The 20,347-nt window shown below is 32.5% G+C and overlaps 1 protein-coding gene across 2 annotated transcripts in view; it reads right to left on the bottom strand.

Annotated features, from left to right (window-relative positions):
• Positions 1–2,385: 2,385 nt before the first annotated feature.
• Positions 2,386–20,347, bottom strand: part of LOC105218454 (type-2 histone deacetylase 1) — a 103,493-nt gene continuing 85,531 nt past the window's right edge. Inside the window, exons 2-5 of one of the 2 annotated variants that reach the window (XM_029044277.2) lie at positions 12,416–13,413; positions 11,879–12,357; positions 10,052–10,425; positions 2,386–7,447 (exon numbers count right to left, since the gene is read on the bottom strand). In XM_029044277.2, the coding sequence (XP_028900110.1) occupies positions 7,322–7,447; positions 10,052–10,425; positions 11,879–12,357; positions 12,416–13,413 (1,977 nt within the window). In that variant the 3' untranslated portion in view covers positions 2,386–7,321. The remainder of the gene's footprint in view (positions 7,448–10,051; positions 10,426–11,878; positions 12,358–12,415; positions 13,414–20,347) is intronic. The other variant, XM_011194050.3, reaches the window with a different exon arrangement.

Here is a 20,347-nt window from a genome sequence, read left to right as displayed (position 1 = left end):
TAACCGATCTGAACATTAACTCACACCCATTTTCGTGAAGATATGTAGTAAAATGCGGAAGTTTTCCATACAAGCCCTTGATTCCGTTCGTTCAGTTTGTATGGCAGCTATATGATATAGTGGTCCGATATCAGCAGTTCCGAGCAGAAAATAACATCTGCAAAATTTCAAAACGATATCTTAAAAACTGAAGGACTAGTTCGTATATATACAGACAGACAGACAGACAGACAGACGGACATGGCTAAATCGACTCAGTTCAACATACTGATCATTTATATATATACTTTTTAGGGCCTCCGACGCATCCTTCTGGATGCCTACCCTGTTCAGGGTATAAAAACATTATACAATCCTTACAAAAAGAGATGCTCGATCGAAATAAATGATATGGATAACATCGATTTAGACTACCTGTAAATTAAAAATCATCCATAGTAGTAGAAGGATTTATAAAAGGGATCTCAACGAAACGTCTGATCTGATCTGAACTGCATTTGAGTTCAGCATACTACCGCTCAAGAAGTTTAGCCATACGGGTCAAGGAGTCCAAATTAATAGTCGTGGAAACAGAACCATCTTCAACATAATGCATCACACTGACTTAATGCGGCATACATAACAGAAAAAGTTCATGAGAACCATAAACAAGCCTAAAATATTACTTATAAGAAGACAATCCTCTAAACTTTTTCTACAAACGATGTCGAGAGAGACAGAAACCGATTATACAGACGAAGATCAAATCTGAAGGTCAACCCGAAGTCGGTTTCTTCTGAGTTATGGTTAATTTGTATCAAGTATAAAGCCAAGACACAACGTTGAAATCAAGGGCGGCCAACAAGAGTATGCCACTTTAGCTTAGGTCTGTAGTCCTCACTCTTCAGAGAGATTGACGTAATTTAAAACAGAACTACCAATTAAGAACTCGTCGAGTAATAATGTAATCATTATTTCTAGTAAGAAAGAGGGCTCATGTACTTCATTTTCTCCGCATTTTCTCTTTTTCGTTTTCTTTCTAAATCGAGTTTTTCTGGTCTTTACAAATTTTTATTCGGTTACTTGAGGTTAAAGTTCGAGTTTTTAATTCCTTCTTATGGAATATCCTTGACGTACATAGACCTACAAATTGGTCAGAGGTTTTAAATATAATAAATTTTTTTAACAACACACAAAAAATAGGCGGGCTAGAGAGGAAGGCTCAATACTTTTTTTAAGGTTTAGATGTGTTGTCAAACCAGCTGTTAAAGCAAAAACAAGTTTTGATTTTCATACTCAGTACACTTTGGAGAAGTGCATGCCTTTGAGAGGAATAAAATGAATACTTAGTGAGTTCTGTTCACTTCTAATCGAATTTAAAAACTTCTCCATCCTTTTTTTATAACTAAATAACATGTTTATTGTTGTTCTTAATTTAACACTATTCATATATACTTGTAACATCAAATTCATTGCTTCTCATTTGAATACTTTCAATGTTACTGTTGATGTTGTTGCTGCACTTGATGAAGATGCAGAGGTGTAGAATGCATCCAGCAATACTTAATTACTTCAATTACATAATAACTAATTACTTAAAATTACCTTTATATATTGTATATATACATATATACTTAAGATTATTATATAAGACTGTTCTGGCTCATCGCCTTTATGACCTTTATTGATTTGTATTTGTTGTTATTGCGCCTTCAATTTCAGACATTTCATAGACACACACGATTAATGGTTAATTTTTGTTCTCTTTGTTTTTGTTTTTTTGTAATCTTTTCATATAATTGCAATAATTGTGTGTAGAATTGTGTTCGCCTCGTTTACAGCTAATCTCACAAAATATACAAACATATTATATGTACATATGTAACTCATAATAATCACAATTTATGTGTTTATATGTATAATTAACGGTACCTAAATTGAATATACATACTTATATATATGTATGTATAGAAGTCTAGAGTAGTATAGTAGTATATATGTATAGAAAATAGCCAGATTTTTATTCACAAGGCAATTTTCTATAAAAACAACATATGTATTTGTTATTGTTGTTTTTTATTTATTTAATTATTATTCACTTTTATTAAATACCAAAACTACTAAATATATTTTTTCACATTTCGAACTATGCTTTTACTAAGTACAAATATAATACATACATACATACTTAATTCATTAATTCAAATCTACATACAGCATCTGCCATAAGTATAAGTACTAAACTTGTTTTACACAATTTTTTATAGTAAAAATCTAATATAGAAATATCTCACTAGAAGTTAGAATATGTGATTTTTTCAAAATTTTCATTTTCATAAACTTTTTAATATAAAATATACGCTTGCAATATTTTTCTTTGAAAATTCTACTGACATACACACATATTTTTGGTAATTACTTTAGAAAAGTTAGAAGTTATATGCTAATTTTTGGAATACTTATTAATTTTATGCCAAGAAGAAGATTTTGAATTTTAGAATTTTACTTTTTATATATGTTTCAATGTTATTTTCATATATTAACCATTATTTTTGAATGCTACTAATAATGAACAGTCGTTGTACTATTATAAACGACTGTATAACAGTTTGAAATCATTGAAATACAATAAATTTTATCGAATTTTGGAAAGAAAAAGAATTCAAATTAGTGAAAAAGAGTGAAGTTGAAAAAAAAATAAAGTTAAGTTAAACAATTTTATTAAACAATCTTTAATAGTTGTAATACTTGTTGAAACATAGAGTTGTTGTTATATATAAAAAAAACCATCTTTGAAAATGTTGCAGAAGACAGGGTCCTAATTTTAGAGAGAAAGTAAACGTTTCAACTTAAAAAGTATTTATCGAATTTATTGCAGAAAGCCTTATGAGAATTGCTCACCGCAAGGAACTAATCATCAGAGGGTTCATTCGTTTGCAATAACGTTGACCCCTTTTAAAATAGTACCCATTGAATATACCTCTTTCAGCGATTTCTTTTATGCTTGTAAAACTACGGCCCTTTGAGGTTCTCTTTATTTTTTGAAAGAGGAAAACGTTAAAGCGAGTCTCTTTATTTTTTCAAAGAGGAAAAAGTTAAAGCAATTTTAGTTAATTTTTTAACACGCCTTGTATATTTACAAAATATCAAAGGAAAGGTGAGTGCTAAAATTCAGTTAAATTTTTAAACGCCAATTTTTGGCGAGTGGCGAATCGAACAAACAACTGGTATAAATTCAAAAGATAGCTATAAGTCAATAAAAAATAGTCAGAGTTGATAACACCTCAATGAGACATATACGAATTATTTTATATTGAATTAAACAGCATAACAGTCTTGCTGCTATCATTTGTAAATTTGTGAGACAGTAAAGCTCTATAACTGAGGTGCCAAGTTACCCCTATTCCGTTAACCTTGGTGGTGAAAATGAGTGCAATTGGTTCTGGAATCACATCAGCCCTTATATACTATATGTTATGATTTTCTATGGGACTCTATGCCGAATATATAGGTCATATTGTGTGTTATCTTAATAAAATTCCATCAATAAATTGCGAGAGTGTAAAATGTTCGGTTGGACGTGAACTTAGCCTTTCCTTATTTTTTACAAATTGTTTTGGGCTATCGAATTTGTTATTGAACAATAACAAAAATATTTTAACAAAGCACCAATGACAAACTTCAAAATAATATTTTTTTGTTGTCTCTTTTTATATTTTTTTGTCAACTCGAATAAAATTCTCTTATTGATATCTTTCTCGCAATTTTTTCCATATACTAAATTTCTAATATTTTCTGGCCTTCCACGAATATTTCAAGACTAAAATTAGTCAGATCGGTTTGAACTTCAACAACCAATAACTTCCCGATTTTAGAAAATTTTTAATTTTCTTCGCGGAAAGTTAAAAAAATTTAGGGGTGGACCATTTAGGAGGATGAAAAATAGATGTTGTCCGATTCTCAATCCTAGCCGATATGCACGCTAAGATTCACGAAAATCTGTCGAGCGGTTTCAGAAGAGTTCAATAACGTACACCGTGACACGAGAATTTTATATATTAGATTGCAGAAAATAGTAGTAGTAGTTATACAAATTAGCAGAAAATTATAAAGAAATTGCAGAAAATAGTAGTAGTAGTTATACAAAATAGGAGAAAATTATAGAGAAATTGCAGAAAATAGGAGAAAATTATAGAGAAATTGCAGAAAATAGTAGTAGTAGTTATACAAAATAGGAGAAAATTATAGAGAAATTGCAGAAAATAGTAGTAGTGTTATACAAAATAGGAGAAAATTATAGAGAAATTGCAAAAAATTTTCTCCTATTTTTTGAGCATTGCAATGTCGAATCGAATACGGCTATAAAAACTTTTTATTTCGTAGCTGTCACAATGCTTCTGGATTTTATAAAGATTTACAGTTTCATGTGCTATTTTTAAGGCCTCTTCTCAACTTTGAACTCTACAACTGGCGGCAGAGTGTTGTAAAAGGAGAAATTTTCGAAAATAAGTATTACAACTATATACACATAAGTATATGGGCAATACATTTCGAGTACGAGCTGATGAGTATATTTAGACAGATATTATTTGGCACTGAATCATAAGGCTTTGAGACAACTTTTTCAAGATATTATATTTTAGACAGTTTTTTTTTTAATTTCAATACTTTTATTACACAATGTGTATTCGGGAATAAAATTAGGTCTATTAATACAAATTTAACTCAGAAAAGTTCGTTAAAGCCAGAGTTGCCTTCGGAGAAAGTGGTTAATGAGTGGGTACATAAGGTGAGGTTAGTTAAAAGAAGGAATTTATAAAAACAAATTTAGACAGCAGAACAGTTAAATATCTCTTTTGTTTTAAAACTGACAGAACTTTTATATATTTTGATCCCACACAGTAAACTCCCGATTTGTTTATTACTATTTTGAAACAATATTTTTCGAATTTCTAACTAAAATGTGGTAAAAAGGTTGAAACTTCGTTATTTGAATCTCTACTTAATAATACATACACGTTTTTTCCAAACCTCTGGTCACCCTAGTAAAAATAATAAACTTTAAAAAATGAGTTCTAAAGAGAAATGTTTAAAAAATTAATATTGTACAAAGTTCCAAATCTTGGAAACATTTGAAAAGAAGTAAAATATTGAAAACTTCAATACATATATTCCAATTTTTTTTTCAGTTAAAATTTGTATGAGTTTTTTTGGAATTCTTTTAAATTTTAATTTATAATTAATTTTTTTTTTTAAATTGCATGTATGTATTACCGTTTGGTGTTAGTCAAATTGGCATTTATTGGAGTAAACTACATTAATTCATTAAAATTCAATTACTTTAGGTCTTTATAAAGTACGTTTTTTTCTGTTAAAATTATGTAATTAATTACTTTTTAAAAATAATCAACTTTATACTAACTCTTTAGTACAGTATATATGTATCAGTAAGGGCGTTTACAGCTTAATAATTAAAATTACTTAAGTAAGTAGTAAATAGCTTATGAGTTGTTTTTTAAGTAATCGCTACAATTATAGTAGCATTTAGAAAGTACTGAGTAGTAGTTACTGTGTTGCTTAGAATCTTTGTTGTAATTTAGAAGTTTTGCTTTTGACGGTGTTGTAAATATGTAGTTTTTTGGGGAATTTGTGGTTAGTATTTAGTTTTCCTTTTTTTATAATTACTTTTAGTACATAATTTTCGATTGTGATCAATAATTTTTTCTTGTCACTTAGTACTTTTAGTACCTTTTTCACTATAAACTCTTCTTCTGTGTGATTTAGTATTTGTGGTATATAATTTTAGTACTTATTGTTGCAGTTTTCTGTTATTATGTGGTATTTAGTACTTTTACTTGAAATTTTCGTACTTTAGTACTTTTCCGCATTTTAGCACTTTTTTTTAGTACCTTTTTTTTGTAAATAAATAATTCCTCTATTTATTCTCATATTCTATACTCAGTATCTGGTTCAGTACTAATTGCAAATATTTTAGTACTTTTTCATTTAATTTTATTTTGCTTGTACACAATTTAGTACTTTTGTTTTAGAATTTAGAATTGTTTTGCTTGTAATTTATGCTATTATTTGCTATTGCTAATGCTGATGAGATTTGTTGAACTGATATTTTAGAATAGCTCTAACAGCTCTGGTTTAAGTTTCGGTGATCTTTTCAACAATTATTTATTTATTTTAGAACTTTGTGGTTGCAATTCAGTATTATATGAATGTAATTTAATGCGATATTTTCAATTTTAGTACTTTTCCTCGAAATTTAGTACTCTATACATTTAGTATTTATTGCCTAGAACTTTATTATGGTTCATATGTTTAGTACAGAATATAGTACTACTTGCATGTTATTCAGTACCTATTGCTTGCAATTTAATACATTTATTACACAATTTAGTACTTCATTAATGCTTAGTACGTAATTAGTACATTATGATATTACAAGATGTTAAATGATTCTTAGTACAAAATTTAGTATTGCTTGTAAGTAGATTAGTAAAGCATGCTCTTTAGTACTTGAAATTTCCTTGTAGTACTTTCATATTTTAAGAATCTCTGTAAACAATAGTATTTTTTGCTTTCGACTTAGTTTTGGTTTCCAATTGACAACTTATTGCCAGTAATTCGGTACTTTTGCATGTTGTTTATTATATTAGGACAAAATTGAATATTTGTTTTATGGAATTTAGTACATTAGGACAAGGCTTAAACCTCTGAAATGATTTTAGTACATAATATAGTACACTGGCACACTTTTTAGAACTTCAGCATTGTCTGTAGTACTTTTACTACAAAATTACAGTAATTTATTACTTTGACTTGCTCTTAAAATCTTTTAGTACACATGTTAGTACTTCTTGCTTGTAATTCTTCAACTATTTGATGTAATTTAGTACTCTTGCATATTATTTTAATACTTTTAGTACATATTTTAATACTTTCACGTGCACTTTAGTGAAATTAGTACAAAATCTAGTACACGTGCCTTTTTTGTATTTCAGCATAATTTTAAGTACTTTTAGTACACCATTTAGTACTTATAGTATATATTTTCGTACTTTGCCTAATTAATTCAGTACTTATTGTTGTTTATTTAGTACTCACTGCAACCAATAAGCACTTTTCGCATGCAAATTAATACTTTTTACCTAAAATTTAGTACTCTCAGTCCTATAATTGCACTTTTTATCGCGATTTAGTGATTTTTCATTTTCTTTCTATTGCTATTGTTGTTGTTGTTGGTAATTATTATTTTTTATTCTTTTATTATTAATTCATCTTATTATCATACATTTACAAGCCATTTATTGCAATTAGCATTTTATAAGCCTCACTTCTTGCAGTTGCCATCATTCGCGATGAGCAGTTCCTTAGCTTCCTTTTTACCCTTCTTCTTCTCTTCCTTGGCAATTAGCTTCGCTAAACGTTCCTCTTCCTTGGCGAGTCGCTTCTCTTCCTGCAAAACAGAGTTTATAAAACACAAAATGGGAAGAGAGAGGGAGAGAAAAACGGATTACTTTCTGCTACAGTAGCGATAACGTGTCATATATGAGCGCAAAATTACATAGTAATTAACTACTTGAAAGTCGTAACTTTAACTCACAGAATCTCAGTGTAATGAATACAGTGAATAAAAATTACCGTTAGCTAGCTAAGTAATTATTATATAGGAATATATACTGAACTGTTATATAACTATTATATAAACTGTTTTCCAAAAAAAAACTTCATCTGCCAACGAACTTTGATTACACACAAATAATTCCTAATTGCTAGCTATTATCATTATTATGTGTAATTAAATAGTTAATTATCAAGAAAAAAATCATGACTACTCTATTTATGTATAAATATATATAATTTGTAACATGAAAACTTTATTTTATTGTTTGTTTGTTTGTTGTTGTTAAAAGTTTTCTATTGTTTTTATTGTTTTGTAGTATGTGAGCCAATTACCAATTGTTGCGTACTTCATTCACACGCAACCACTCAGTCGTTGTTGTGAGGTTGTTGTAATGCATGCGACATGCTACACACATATAGAAAACTATAAAGTTTTGAATAGTCAAAACAAAAAAGCAATCCTGTGTATTGTATATTGTGCCTATTCATCCTTTTTCAACATTCATACAACCATACAATCATCTGGCAACATCAGGCGCTTACTTCCCGTTATACTATTTAATTGTGTGTGCTGTGTGTGGTGCACCCTTTGTGGCGGTTATTGTCGGGAACAAGAGCACGTATTGTTGTAAATAAACAAAACCGAAAAGTGGAAGCGTAGCTACTCCCGAACACACATTTAAAGCGAGCACTAGAAAACAATGCACTGTTGCTGAATATATGTATATATAATAAAACAACAATAAAATGGCATACAATTGAGAGAGCAAACGAAAGACAACAATTAACGACTAGGTGCTAGGTATTAAATGAAGAAGCAATTAAGTTTTTAGTAGAATTTAAAGACATTTAAGAAAATATTTAAAAATATGCAAGAGAATTAGGATAGTAGATATTATAAAAAAATAAGTGATAGCCTTTCCGCACAGCCAACTCAATTTAGAACATTAAGCTTATAATTGAAAGAAAAGTTGCTGCCTTTCGCACTGCCGGCTACTCAATTAACGTTAAGCTGTTATAATTTTTTTTTGCTGTTCATAAGAAGTAGGTAAGCTTCATCATTTATTTTATCGATAACCACAGAAAAATTTATAGCGTGTTTACATTCCAATGTCAACTCAATGTGTATTCGAATAATAATAAAAAATAATGTAAAAATAAAATTTTTATTTTATATGGTACATCGTTCTAAATCAGCGTTTTTATCGAGTAAAGTCCTCTTAATTACTAAATTAACTCCTTTGCGAAAAGGCTATAAAAGAGAAAAAATTAAAATGGTAAAAAACAGAGTGCGGAGAAGAAACCGAAAAAAATGCTGTTATGGATAACGAAATGAGTGAGAGATAGTTATAGAATCCATAGAAGAATGCTATTAAAATGCTTCCGATAATAGAAGTACTTCTTTAAAATCTATATTCTCCAATAAAAAAATATTATTTTGAATACAAATAGAAAGAGAATGAATATAGTTTTAAGCTAGACTACAAACATTTATGTGAGAATAAAAAGAGTTAATGTGCAAATTTAACAATAAAATTAAAGAAATAATATATAATCAGAATGCATACACAGTTGTATTTGAAGTTGATATGGACCTAAAAACTTTTTAAAAACTCGATACTAAAGCAAATACTACTATTTTATACTAATACCCTAGTTCTTTCAATAATAGTTTCCCACGTCAAGAGATTGCGAAGCACATTGAAGAAAGTTTAGCGATCTCTGTTTAGAACATTAAGATAATCACCAAACATTTGAAAATATGAACTAGATCACCATAGCTACTCTCTTCCAGTTTGATTATGTGCCTTCAAATATTACGACTGTCATTGCTGGCTTCCAAATCTATTAAGCTTCTTCTTCTTTTTGTTATATTTGTATTGCCTTTATTCGAAAACTATAAAGTCTATTATGTTTCAAGTCATCTTTATGTATTGTATGAGGTTTTTATGATAGAAAAGTGAGCGCGAGTTTTGATATTGCTTGCCGATAAGTCACCATGACAGTAAAAAAAGTTTTGACTATCCAACAAGTAAAAGTAACATATTTAAGGTATGAAGCTCCAGAACCAGTAGAATTATGTATTTTTACAAAAGAGTGATCTGACTTAAAAAGTGATCTGAAAGAGTTGACTACAGGAATATAATAATAGAGGGTCGTTGGTGTCTGACTGCCATAGCCGAAGTTATCCACATTCCTCTGATGCTATGTAGTCACATATTAAAATTTATCTTACTATATAGGCGGCAGTTGTACTTATTCAATAGAACACGATACAAACATCAAATGCTGAGCTATTTCACAGAAAACTAAAAAAAAACTACATAACGGTGCATTCAAAAACGAAAAGACTCAAAAATATTGTAGAAAGAAATAAGCGAAAATAGAAAAGCAACTCAACAATGAAAATGCATTTTGTGTGTGATAGACCAATTACCGACATTACTTTCCAGGCAGCCAAACCACCATACAAGCATAATAACCCACCACCGACACCAACACCACCAACATTACGACCATCAACGACGTTATGTGCATCATCTTCATCTTCATCTTTATCTTTAACATCATCATTATCTTCATCCTCATCATTATTATCATCTTTATCTTCTTCAACAACATTTTTTATATTATTTTGCTTATTATTTTTGTTATGTTCATCTTTATAAACACCGTTAGTACGTGCTGTTGCTGTAGCGTCACGTTGACGTACACCCACCTTTCTCGCTTCCTTTTCCGCTTTCAGTTTCAGTTTCTCCTCCTTCTTTTTACGCTCCATAGATTCATTCTTCTTATTGTCGGCTTTCTCCTCTACAACAATGTGAAACAAAAGAGTAGAAATAAATGCAATTGGAATACTGTATACAGAGTGTTGATGAGGTGATAGTGGTGTGTGTACGGAAAGGAAATTATTCAAATTATCTGTCATCGTCGTGTAATTGGAGGCGGTGATGGAAATTACTCTACTATTTAAAAGTTTCCTGATAATGTAGTATAATATAACGTGTGCTTAGATATTTTTAAAACTTTATGATGAGTGACAAATTTAAAGCCGAGCTATTTGGGGAATCTCGATTCGAATGTATGGCATTTCTCAGTTTGATTGTTGGTTAAGTTAAGTGATTTCTCTTGAATTAAGTGCTTTAATAGTAGTGTGAATAGAAAGCGCTTCAGGAGCATGAATCCTTAAGACGTAACTATCGTATTTTATAGTTGGATCCGACATGATATACATAGAGTCTAGTGACTCACATAGGTCTGGATCCCAGGCCATGTAATAAAAGGTGAAACGTAGTGCGATTTATTTAAAGGTAACGTATAAGATGGCTTGGACATATTACAAGAATGGATGATCCAAAACTTCGAAAAAGGTAATGGACTCGGAAACATTCATCAGCAAAGCAATAGGGAGGTCAAGATCAGAATGGAAATACGAATTAAACGAAGATCTTGAGAAGCTCCGAGTGGAAAAATGAAGAGAGACTGCAAAAGACAGAGTAGCTTGAAGGCGTATTCTTCAGCAGGCCAAAGCTCATAAAGAGCTTTTCTAACGTCAATCGCCTCTTGGCAGGTAATGACAATTCTTTGAGTACATCAGTTTATAAAAAATCCAAAATGTTCACAGACTTCCGTTCCGGACGATACGATCCATCTTACCACCTCTGTCAAGAGGTGCCTCATATAAACTCTCATCCCAGAAATATTGCAGAAGTACAGAATTGAAGAGATACCGAGTTTTTCAAGACGGAGGCGGTTGTGAATTGATATGAACGACTTGAATCCAAGTGATATGGAAGTGAAACATCTCTCCAGATTTGTAGTAGGACATGTTCCATAATTAGAGAAAAGACTTTTTTGGTACATAAATCATTGCGGTTTATTGGTTTGTATTTAGTGGCTAACGGCTGATATCTTTATTTGTCTGTAGGGCTGAATTAGCTCACTCTTTTATGAGTATTATAGATATAAAATAGTATGTAAATGACACTAAATGGTTTCAAAGCTCTTCTAAACAGTTGGGATAGCAAATATTATCAGCTTGAGAGTCAAAACTGTTAGAGAAGACAATATAGCAGAGGTTGGATATGTTTGATGGTAGCGGTCATCACTAACGGTTCGATCCATTTGCTGCTACGTAAAAATTCTGTGTCTTTAAAATCAAATGCGGTCCAAAGCTCAGCAGTTCGAAACCGGTGATTAGTTTTTATGAGATGTTTAAGGCTTAAAAATTTTATAAAATACTCCTAAAATATGTTGTACTTACTATGATTACTATTGCTATTGGAGAATAGTGGAAAACTTCGATTGGAAGAGTTGGAGCGTGAGGTTGGCGCTGAATACGATTTATTATTGCTATTTTGGTTCGACGCAGTCGATTTCGGTATGGGGGTTGACGTCGTTGATACGCTATTACCGTTAGCATCATGAGTCAACTTCTTATTGTTATTGGTTGTTACATTTGTAAGCTTGCCATTCACTTTGGCGCTATTACCGCTGGTACTATTCATTGGAGTCTTCTTATCTTTATTACCCAAAGTGTAGGCGTTCTTTGGCAGCGAGTTCTTCGATACCAGCGGACTAATTTTAGCACTACCACCAGCCTTTAGCGGCGGTGGACATAAGCCATTAGTAGACGCAGAACCCACCAGTATGTTCATGGGTCTTTTTGGTGGTGAAGACGGTTCGCATAGCAAGGGAGCAATTTCGTGCGCACTCGATGAGGATTTGGTGTAAGTGGAGTAACTGTAAATACAAAATATATGGTTGTTAAAGATTTTGAACTGTACAGAAGAGAACGCACCGAAAACGTGGATTGCTGATGTGCACCGGCGAAGGATGTGGCACTTTGGCTGGACTGCGAAACTCCTTAATTGGTGGCAGTCGGTTTTGCAGATCCGTCAGTCGTCCCTTGGTGTGGCGACGTCCAGGATAAGTATGAGTGGCGGGCGGAAAACTACTGCAGCTGCTGATACTCGAACCGCTCGACGAAGAATTACTCAACGAATTGAGCGGCTTACGCGGTATGGCACCCGAACAGCCCGCCGGGCAACCACCCGAATGCGAATGTGAATGATGATGATCATCACGTGGCGAGAGTGAACCCGAAACGGATGAACCGGAAGGCGAAAGCGTGAGCGTACCATGTGACGTTGAAGCGCCGGGTGGCGCCAAATGATTATTCAGCACCGGTGTCTGTGTGTACGCCGACATGGCAGACGGTGATATGGGTGAGGCGGGTGAGCAGAGACCACTCGAAATGGAAGACGTCTTAGAGTAGGCGGACATATGTGAGACGCCCGACAGTGATGATGAACCCGTCGAACTCATCGAATACAAGCTATCCGATTGTGCAACACGACCGCCACCGCCACCACCATTCGGACTGCGCGGATAACGACCGTGTAGCGCCGGATGTGGATGGAAGGCATGGTGGCCGCTATGCGCATCGCCCATCGAATAGGAACTTGCCGAGGCATGTACACCGCCCGCACCGACACCGGCGGAAGCCCAACTTTTGGCACCCATGGAATAGCTGCTCGCCGACTCTTGTATGCGCCAAGTGCCCGAGCTGGAGGTAAGGCGATTCACACGCGCACGACAGATCACACAGCGTAGCGGCAGCAGTCGCTGTGCAACGGCACTTTGTATTGTTTTGACAAAGCAGCGCCGACAAACGACACGATGGCCACACGGTGATGTTTGCATGGTAGCGCGCGCATTTATACAGATAACACATTCATCCTCTTGCGAGGTTGGTGGATCCGGTTCGCTTTCCTCTAGTTTGCTCAGCAACTTGTCCTAGGAGAGGGTAGAAAGTGAAAGAGAAAAAAAAATTATAAATATTACAGAGCGAGTTGACAGTTAATATGCAGTATATGCAATCTATAGGTTACTACAAATTATTCTTAGTACAGCGCCTAAAGGTAGGCAATATATTTAAATATAAACAAGTAGTGTGTGAGAAAGTAGCATTACTCAGCGCTTATTTCTCTTCACATAAGAGCGCGATTGTAAGCTCAGAATAGGAAAAAAAAATTAGTAGTTTTGCAAAAATAACAAAAACAACAAAAACAATATCAATTTAATGGCGTTGTTAAAAATCGGAGACCACATATTTTCTTTTGTTTAGTTCGTTTCATCTTTTATTGTTTTTTTTTTAAATATATGACTAATCGGATTGGATTTTGATTAATAGTTAGCACTTGGCTGACACTGAGCAATTTCTAAAATATCAGCTGTTAATCATAATTTATTTTTGCTTGAGGTTAGTGATTGATCGTTTTTATACTCTCGCAACCTGTTGCACAGAGTATAATAGTTATGTTCACCTAACGGTTGTTTGTGTCACCAAGAAATATAAGAGTTAGATATGGGGTTATATATACATAAATGATCAGGATGACGAGTGGATTTGAAATCCGGATGTCTGTCCGTCCGTCTGTCCGTGCAAGCGATAACTTGAGTAAAAATTAAGATATCTTAATGAAACTTGGAACATATGTTCCTTGGCACCCTGAGGAGGTTGCTTTCGAAAATGGTCCACTGTCACGCCCACAAAATGGCGGAAACCGAAAACCTATACAGTGTCATAACTAAGCCATAAATAAAGTTATGAAAATGAAACATAGGATCCCATTAGGGGCACATTTGGATGTAATTTTTTTGGAAAAGTGGGCGCGACCCCACCCCCAAATAGGTTTTTTGTATATAACTCGCAAACCAATAAAGCTATATAAATCAAACTTTCTGCGTTTATTTTAGCCATTTCCTTATACAGTCCAAAAATGAAAGAAATCGGATAATAACCACGCCCACTTCCCATACAAAGGTTAGGTTTAAAATTACTAAAATTGCGATAACTCACTTTGGTCAGAAACACCAAATTTTACATAAGAAATGGCAGAAGGAAGCTGCACTGAGATTTTTTTACAAAATTGAAAATGAGAGTGGCGTCGCCCACTTATGGGTCAAAAACCATATCTCAGGAACTACTAGACAGATTTTAATGAAATTTGGTGTATAATATTTTCTTGACACCCTGATGACACGTGTGAATTGCCGAAATTGGTTCACAACCACGACAACTACCCATATAACTCATTTTTGAATTTTATCTTATTCCTTCACTTTATAATATAAACAATGAAGATAGCGAAATAAAACTTTACACAAACACTGTATATGATCTGTTGCATCACTTGTGAAAAAATTGTCAAAATCGAACCATGACTTTTCAAGGCCCCTGATATCGAACATGAAGAACTCAGTGCCTAAGGGTAATTTTACCCCGAAAATATACTTAGGTAAATCCCTCAGATATTTTAATGTAATTCATTCCCTCTGAATTCTAATTCCAGTTTCTCTCTGTACCTGAAATGGTAAAAATCGGGTCATAACTTCCCCCAGATTCCATATACCTAATTATAAGTAATATTAAATGAAGTGAGCGTATAGTCTTCGATACATTGTATCTTGGTGGTGAAAACGAGTGAAATCGGTTTAGGAATTACCTCAGTCTCCATATACTATTTATGATGATTTTCGTTATTCTATTGAACTTTATACCCAATATATGGGTCGAATTGTGTTATCTTTATAAAATTACATCAATAAATTGCGAGAGTATAAAATGTTCGGTTACACCCGAACTTAGCCCTTCCTTACTTGTTTTTAACAGTATTTGCTTGTATGTTTTGATTTCTGATTTTTAAGAAACTTGGGGTGAGCCATTTAATATGTAAATTTATATGTTAGAAATATAAAATTTGACGCGGAAATTGGATCACGGGGATAAGTTCAAGGTGAGTAATTAACTTATATTATAAACAAAATATTATTTGATTAAGTTTTTGAGAATTTGCATTATTAATAACAAAATTATAGGCCTAATAAAACGAAATCAATTATTTTTGGCAATAAATTTAAGGTTTTATTAGCAAAGTTAGCCGTTGGACTTAGGTCAAATATTCAAATTCAAATATTCCTGATTTTGCGGTGTTAAAATAGTATTTAAAGGTAATTACATAATGTCATTCTCATAGAAATCACTGCAACAGTGGAAAAAACACTGCGACAGTCGATTTTCACAAACTGCACTCGAGGCAAATTTTTCACCAGGAAAATCATTTTCCATAGACAGAAAACTGTAGTAATCAATTGCTATCAGGTCTGAACTATAAGTTGGATGCATAAGAACCTCCTTCTTATAACTTAAAACTTCTGACGGGTCACTATCTGATGGAACACAATCCCACATCTATTGGACATCTGAGCGATTGCTTTCCTCAAGCAGTCCATGTGTTGATAGCACATGTCCGAATTAAGATTTTGGCCGCAGGGGAGCAGGTCATAGTAGATCATTCCCTGCCAATCTCATCAAAAACAAAACAAAACTTTCCTGACCGTGAACCCTGGCTTGCGCCGGCTCATCACCGGCATTCGACCACGACAGTTTACACTTGATGTTTTCTCATTCTCAGTAACTATCCGATTAGAAACAGATCGATTTTGCAGCGATTTGCAGATGTGAATTCAGTGCATCAGACTATTTTTGCGTTAACTCGTGTGACTCCAATACACCGAGTTTCGAGTTAAATGATTTAATATGGTTTATTGTGCGATGTTTAGATCCTGAACACATGGAACAGTTCTTATTTTTTTTTAAATGATCTGACAGAAACCGTCCAAAATTGTTGGAATTAACTTGACGAGACCACAGTATCAGAACCATAAATACTATTCACATTTCCAGCCGTCTTGTTAACGTTTTTGCCTTTATCGAAATTTAAAATATTAAATATTTTCTATTTATTGAAGTCCATCTTTGACACGTGCTCAAACCTTACTGAGTTAAGTAATCCCAAAACTATCTGAGAAGTAATTTAATCGTATCTTTTTTATTGTTTTATAGCGTAACCCATTGTACTAATACAATGCGAGAGACCGTTTACTAAAATATATATTGAAAAATAGTTAGTCTCCTCAGCCCAGCAACAAATATATGGAAATTAGCGACGAACTTTTGGTCAAGAATTTATAGTTAGAGGTCAGGAAAAATCTTTGTGGTTGACAACAATAAAGTACGAAAACCTTAACACACCCATGCCATCAATATATTTGTAATTCAACAATACTGAAATATTTTACGAACATGTAGTCCTTGTCTGACAACATATACATACATTCATATAGAAGAGTATTCACCATACCTTAGTCGGTAATGCAATTCTTACACACCCAAGCTCATTGAATTTTCATAAATCACTTTTGCCATACAAACGATATTAAACTTTACTACAATAAAATTGACAGATAACATGGTCACACAAACACACCTACACCGAGAAAGACATATTATTCCTCAATCACATTGACATTAAATAGAAATTACATAATAATTGTATATGTATGTAAAAGTGGAAAATAAATGGTTTATATATATTTGCAAAACGGCAGCGATGTATGGCAGTTCTGGTTTATGAGAAAAAAAATAATGTATTATATAAAAAAATAAAAAAAAACTTTGCAAATATTTTTAAAAAATTTACGACAACCGCAATTACGTCCTTGGACTTGCAGCAGCTGTTGAAAAAGTATTCACAAAAAATAAAAATTGGAAACCCAACTCGAGCGCCACGGCCACTAAAACCACAATGAATCGGACAAGACGACGCTTGGCAGCTGCCATTGTGGCGCGGGTAACGGGTGTGTAAGTCACGAAGATGCATTTTTGAGGCGTGAATATTTGTGAGTTCTTCAATGTAATTGCTTTGTGGTGTGGAAGAAATAAAATTAAATAAAATGTCAGAGCTCGCACCTATAAGTAAGCACTCATTCTTGTGCTGCTGTCAGAGCGCTTAAAAGGAAACTCGCAAAAATTGCATGTAATTGAATACAATACGAGTAATTGTTTAATTTGTAAACGATGCCATTGAGACAGGTTGCATTTTATTGTCTTTAAGTTGGCTGCTGATCATTGTAGTGTAGCAAGTAGCCACACAGCTTCACTGCCGCAAATGTTTGTATGCTTGAAGTTCAAACATTTCAAAATAAAAGCTTAAATAATCTTAAAAGCTTTGTTTATTGCTTAATTAATGTCATTATTGTAAGAAATTTGCATGAAATTAGGTGAAAACCTCATTTGATATTTGATCAAAATCACCGTTTGCAAAGCTCGTTTATATTTTTGAAAGCTTTATAAAAGCTGCTTCAAATCATGCTCAGAAAGTAATGATGCTAGTGGAGTAAGTGCTGCGTCCTCTGTAGTAACTAGAACTTTACCTTTTCTTATAAACACTGAAGCTACCGTTCAAAATTACAAAGCATCTGCAAGGTGTACGCGGCATATATTGATTGTAGGGCGATATATATTGGATTTGACTCCAGCGCCAACTAGCGGAAACTTTAGCAACATTTATTTTGCCAATATACAAGTATATGTATCTCGGTTATGACTAAAATATAATTTTTTATTTTAATTTGTGTCTGGTGCCATCTAGCGGTCAAACTGTTTGCTACTGTAGTCCCTTAATTCTTACCAAAATATCAGTAACATCAATAAATTTGCTCTTTAAATATTATTAATTATAAATTATGGTAATGATTTAACTATAGCGCCATCTATCGGAACTTTTATTCTTTACCTTTTTAGTAATTAATAAACGATTTTATTATATTATATTATATCATAATATATGTTATAATTATATAATCGAGTTCAATGAACAATATAATGACAAAACATTTGTTGATCTTAAATGGTGCCATTAAAATATTTAAATACAAACAAACATCACCCTCACCTCTTTGTAAATTATTTATATGCCCAGTAACGGACGCGACTCAATATATATAATCATAAATATTTATTTTTCTTTAATTACATTTTTATCAGTAATTCGCTTTCACTTCCGAATTGGCTTCTTAAATATACATATATATGTACATATATATATGTATATTCACAAACAATGGGAGTCTGTAGCATGCCTAGTAATATCATCACCACTATCCATAAACATTCATACGCCGATTTTTGTTTGTATGAAGGCCAACGAACTCTGCCAAATCCATACATAAATATTGATGTGATTCAAAACATTTGATTTAATTTAATGAAATGTCTCTTCATTTGGTGCGTTAGCTACATTTTTGCATAGCTGCAGTGACGCGGTAAAAAAATATTGTTAAGGGGGTTAGAGATAAAATTTTTGTTTGGTGCATGGTGAATACATTTTTGTTAAAAATGTGGAAATTAATGCCAGAAGATTTCAAAATAAGTGCGTTAAGATCAAAAATTAGGTAATATTATATTGTTATCGATTTTTGTATTAATAAGTATCGATAAATTCGGTTATATATCGATAAAACTAATCGCAGTGTACGTAAAAGTTTGAGCCAGAATGTAAAAATTAATTTAACTCAACAAAGTTTGTTAAACAGAACTTTGAATTATATCTTTAACTTAGATATATAAATGTATCATTTTATATTAACATTCATATGTTCTCGAATACATTCAATATTTTTGTATACTACACCAAATATTAATTTTTGAAATATATGGGAGAGCATTTTTTATATTTTTTTTATAAAACGATAACATACATTATTACAAAAAAACTTATAATTTCTGAGAATCTTTTTATTTTTACTGGCCGACAATTACCCGAAATTTTGATTAATTTACATTCTTTCCCCACTTTGAGATCCCTGTCCCCCAAAATTCACTTTGCATGCAATCTTTGAAATATATGGGATATCATTCAAAATTACTCTTAAAAACTCAATATATAACCTAAAAGTTATAAATTGAGAAAATCGAAAAATGATCGATATCTACAAACACTTTATATACAAGTTATCGTTATATCTAAATATAAATTTTCATTGATAAGAAAAAATTGAATCATATTAAGTGATATAACAAAAATACGTATATCAATATTTTTTTATATTTATTTTTATAAAACATCGATAACATACATTATTAAAAAAACTTATAATTTCTGAGAATCTTTCCCCACTTTGAGATCCCTGCCCCCAAAACCCCTCTCTAAAAATAAATTCAATTTGCATGTTTCGCCAAAAAGAGTCTGCACGCCGTCGGTAAGTAGCCTTGGCCGTGGCTACGACCCAGCTGCGTTACGCTGCCATGACAACAAACACGCAATGATAAAGCTATTAATGCCATTGACCGTTAGGCCTTGCAACGCACGCCCCTTTCGGTGGTGAGCTTGTATAAAAGCGAAGATATTTTCGCGTATATTTACCTTTTAATTACGTTTATATACCAATACATATATACAAATGGATATACAAACATACTTTGCTATGAATATCACTTTTGATTTCATTTGACTCAGTCCCATTGAAGCGTAAATAGTAGAGGACAGCAAGTGCTGCGGCTGTAATGTATTGGCCGCTCTCGCACTTATTTTCCATAGCAGCGGCCAAGTACATTTTATAGCCCTCATTATAATTACCACGCATTTTAGTTAATTAGTTGAAATGCTTATTTAATTACTACTGAATTAACAACAATAAATTAGCAGTTTAAAGCATACAGTTAAAGGGCGGTTAAATACGAGGGTTATTCGAGAAGTTTGTGAATTTATTGTAAAAAATACATTAAATTCAACGATATTATTTTAGATTTCTAGGCTGAAGTAAACTATTAAAATATTTTTAAATTTTTGAAAATATTTGCTTTCGAAAAAAAAATCAAAGATTT

The sequence above is a fragment of the Zeugodacus cucurbitae genome, chromosome 6 (assembly GCF_028554725.1).
Source record: "Zeugodacus cucurbitae isolate PBARC_wt_2022May chromosome 6, idZeuCucr1.2, whole genome shotgun sequence".
Taxonomy (NCBI): domain Eukaryota; kingdom Metazoa; phylum Arthropoda; class Insecta; order Diptera; family Tephritidae; genus Zeugodacus; species Zeugodacus cucurbitae.
The sequence above is the reverse complement of the archived record's forward strand: the minus strand, read 5'-3'. Positions and strand labels throughout refer to the sequence as shown.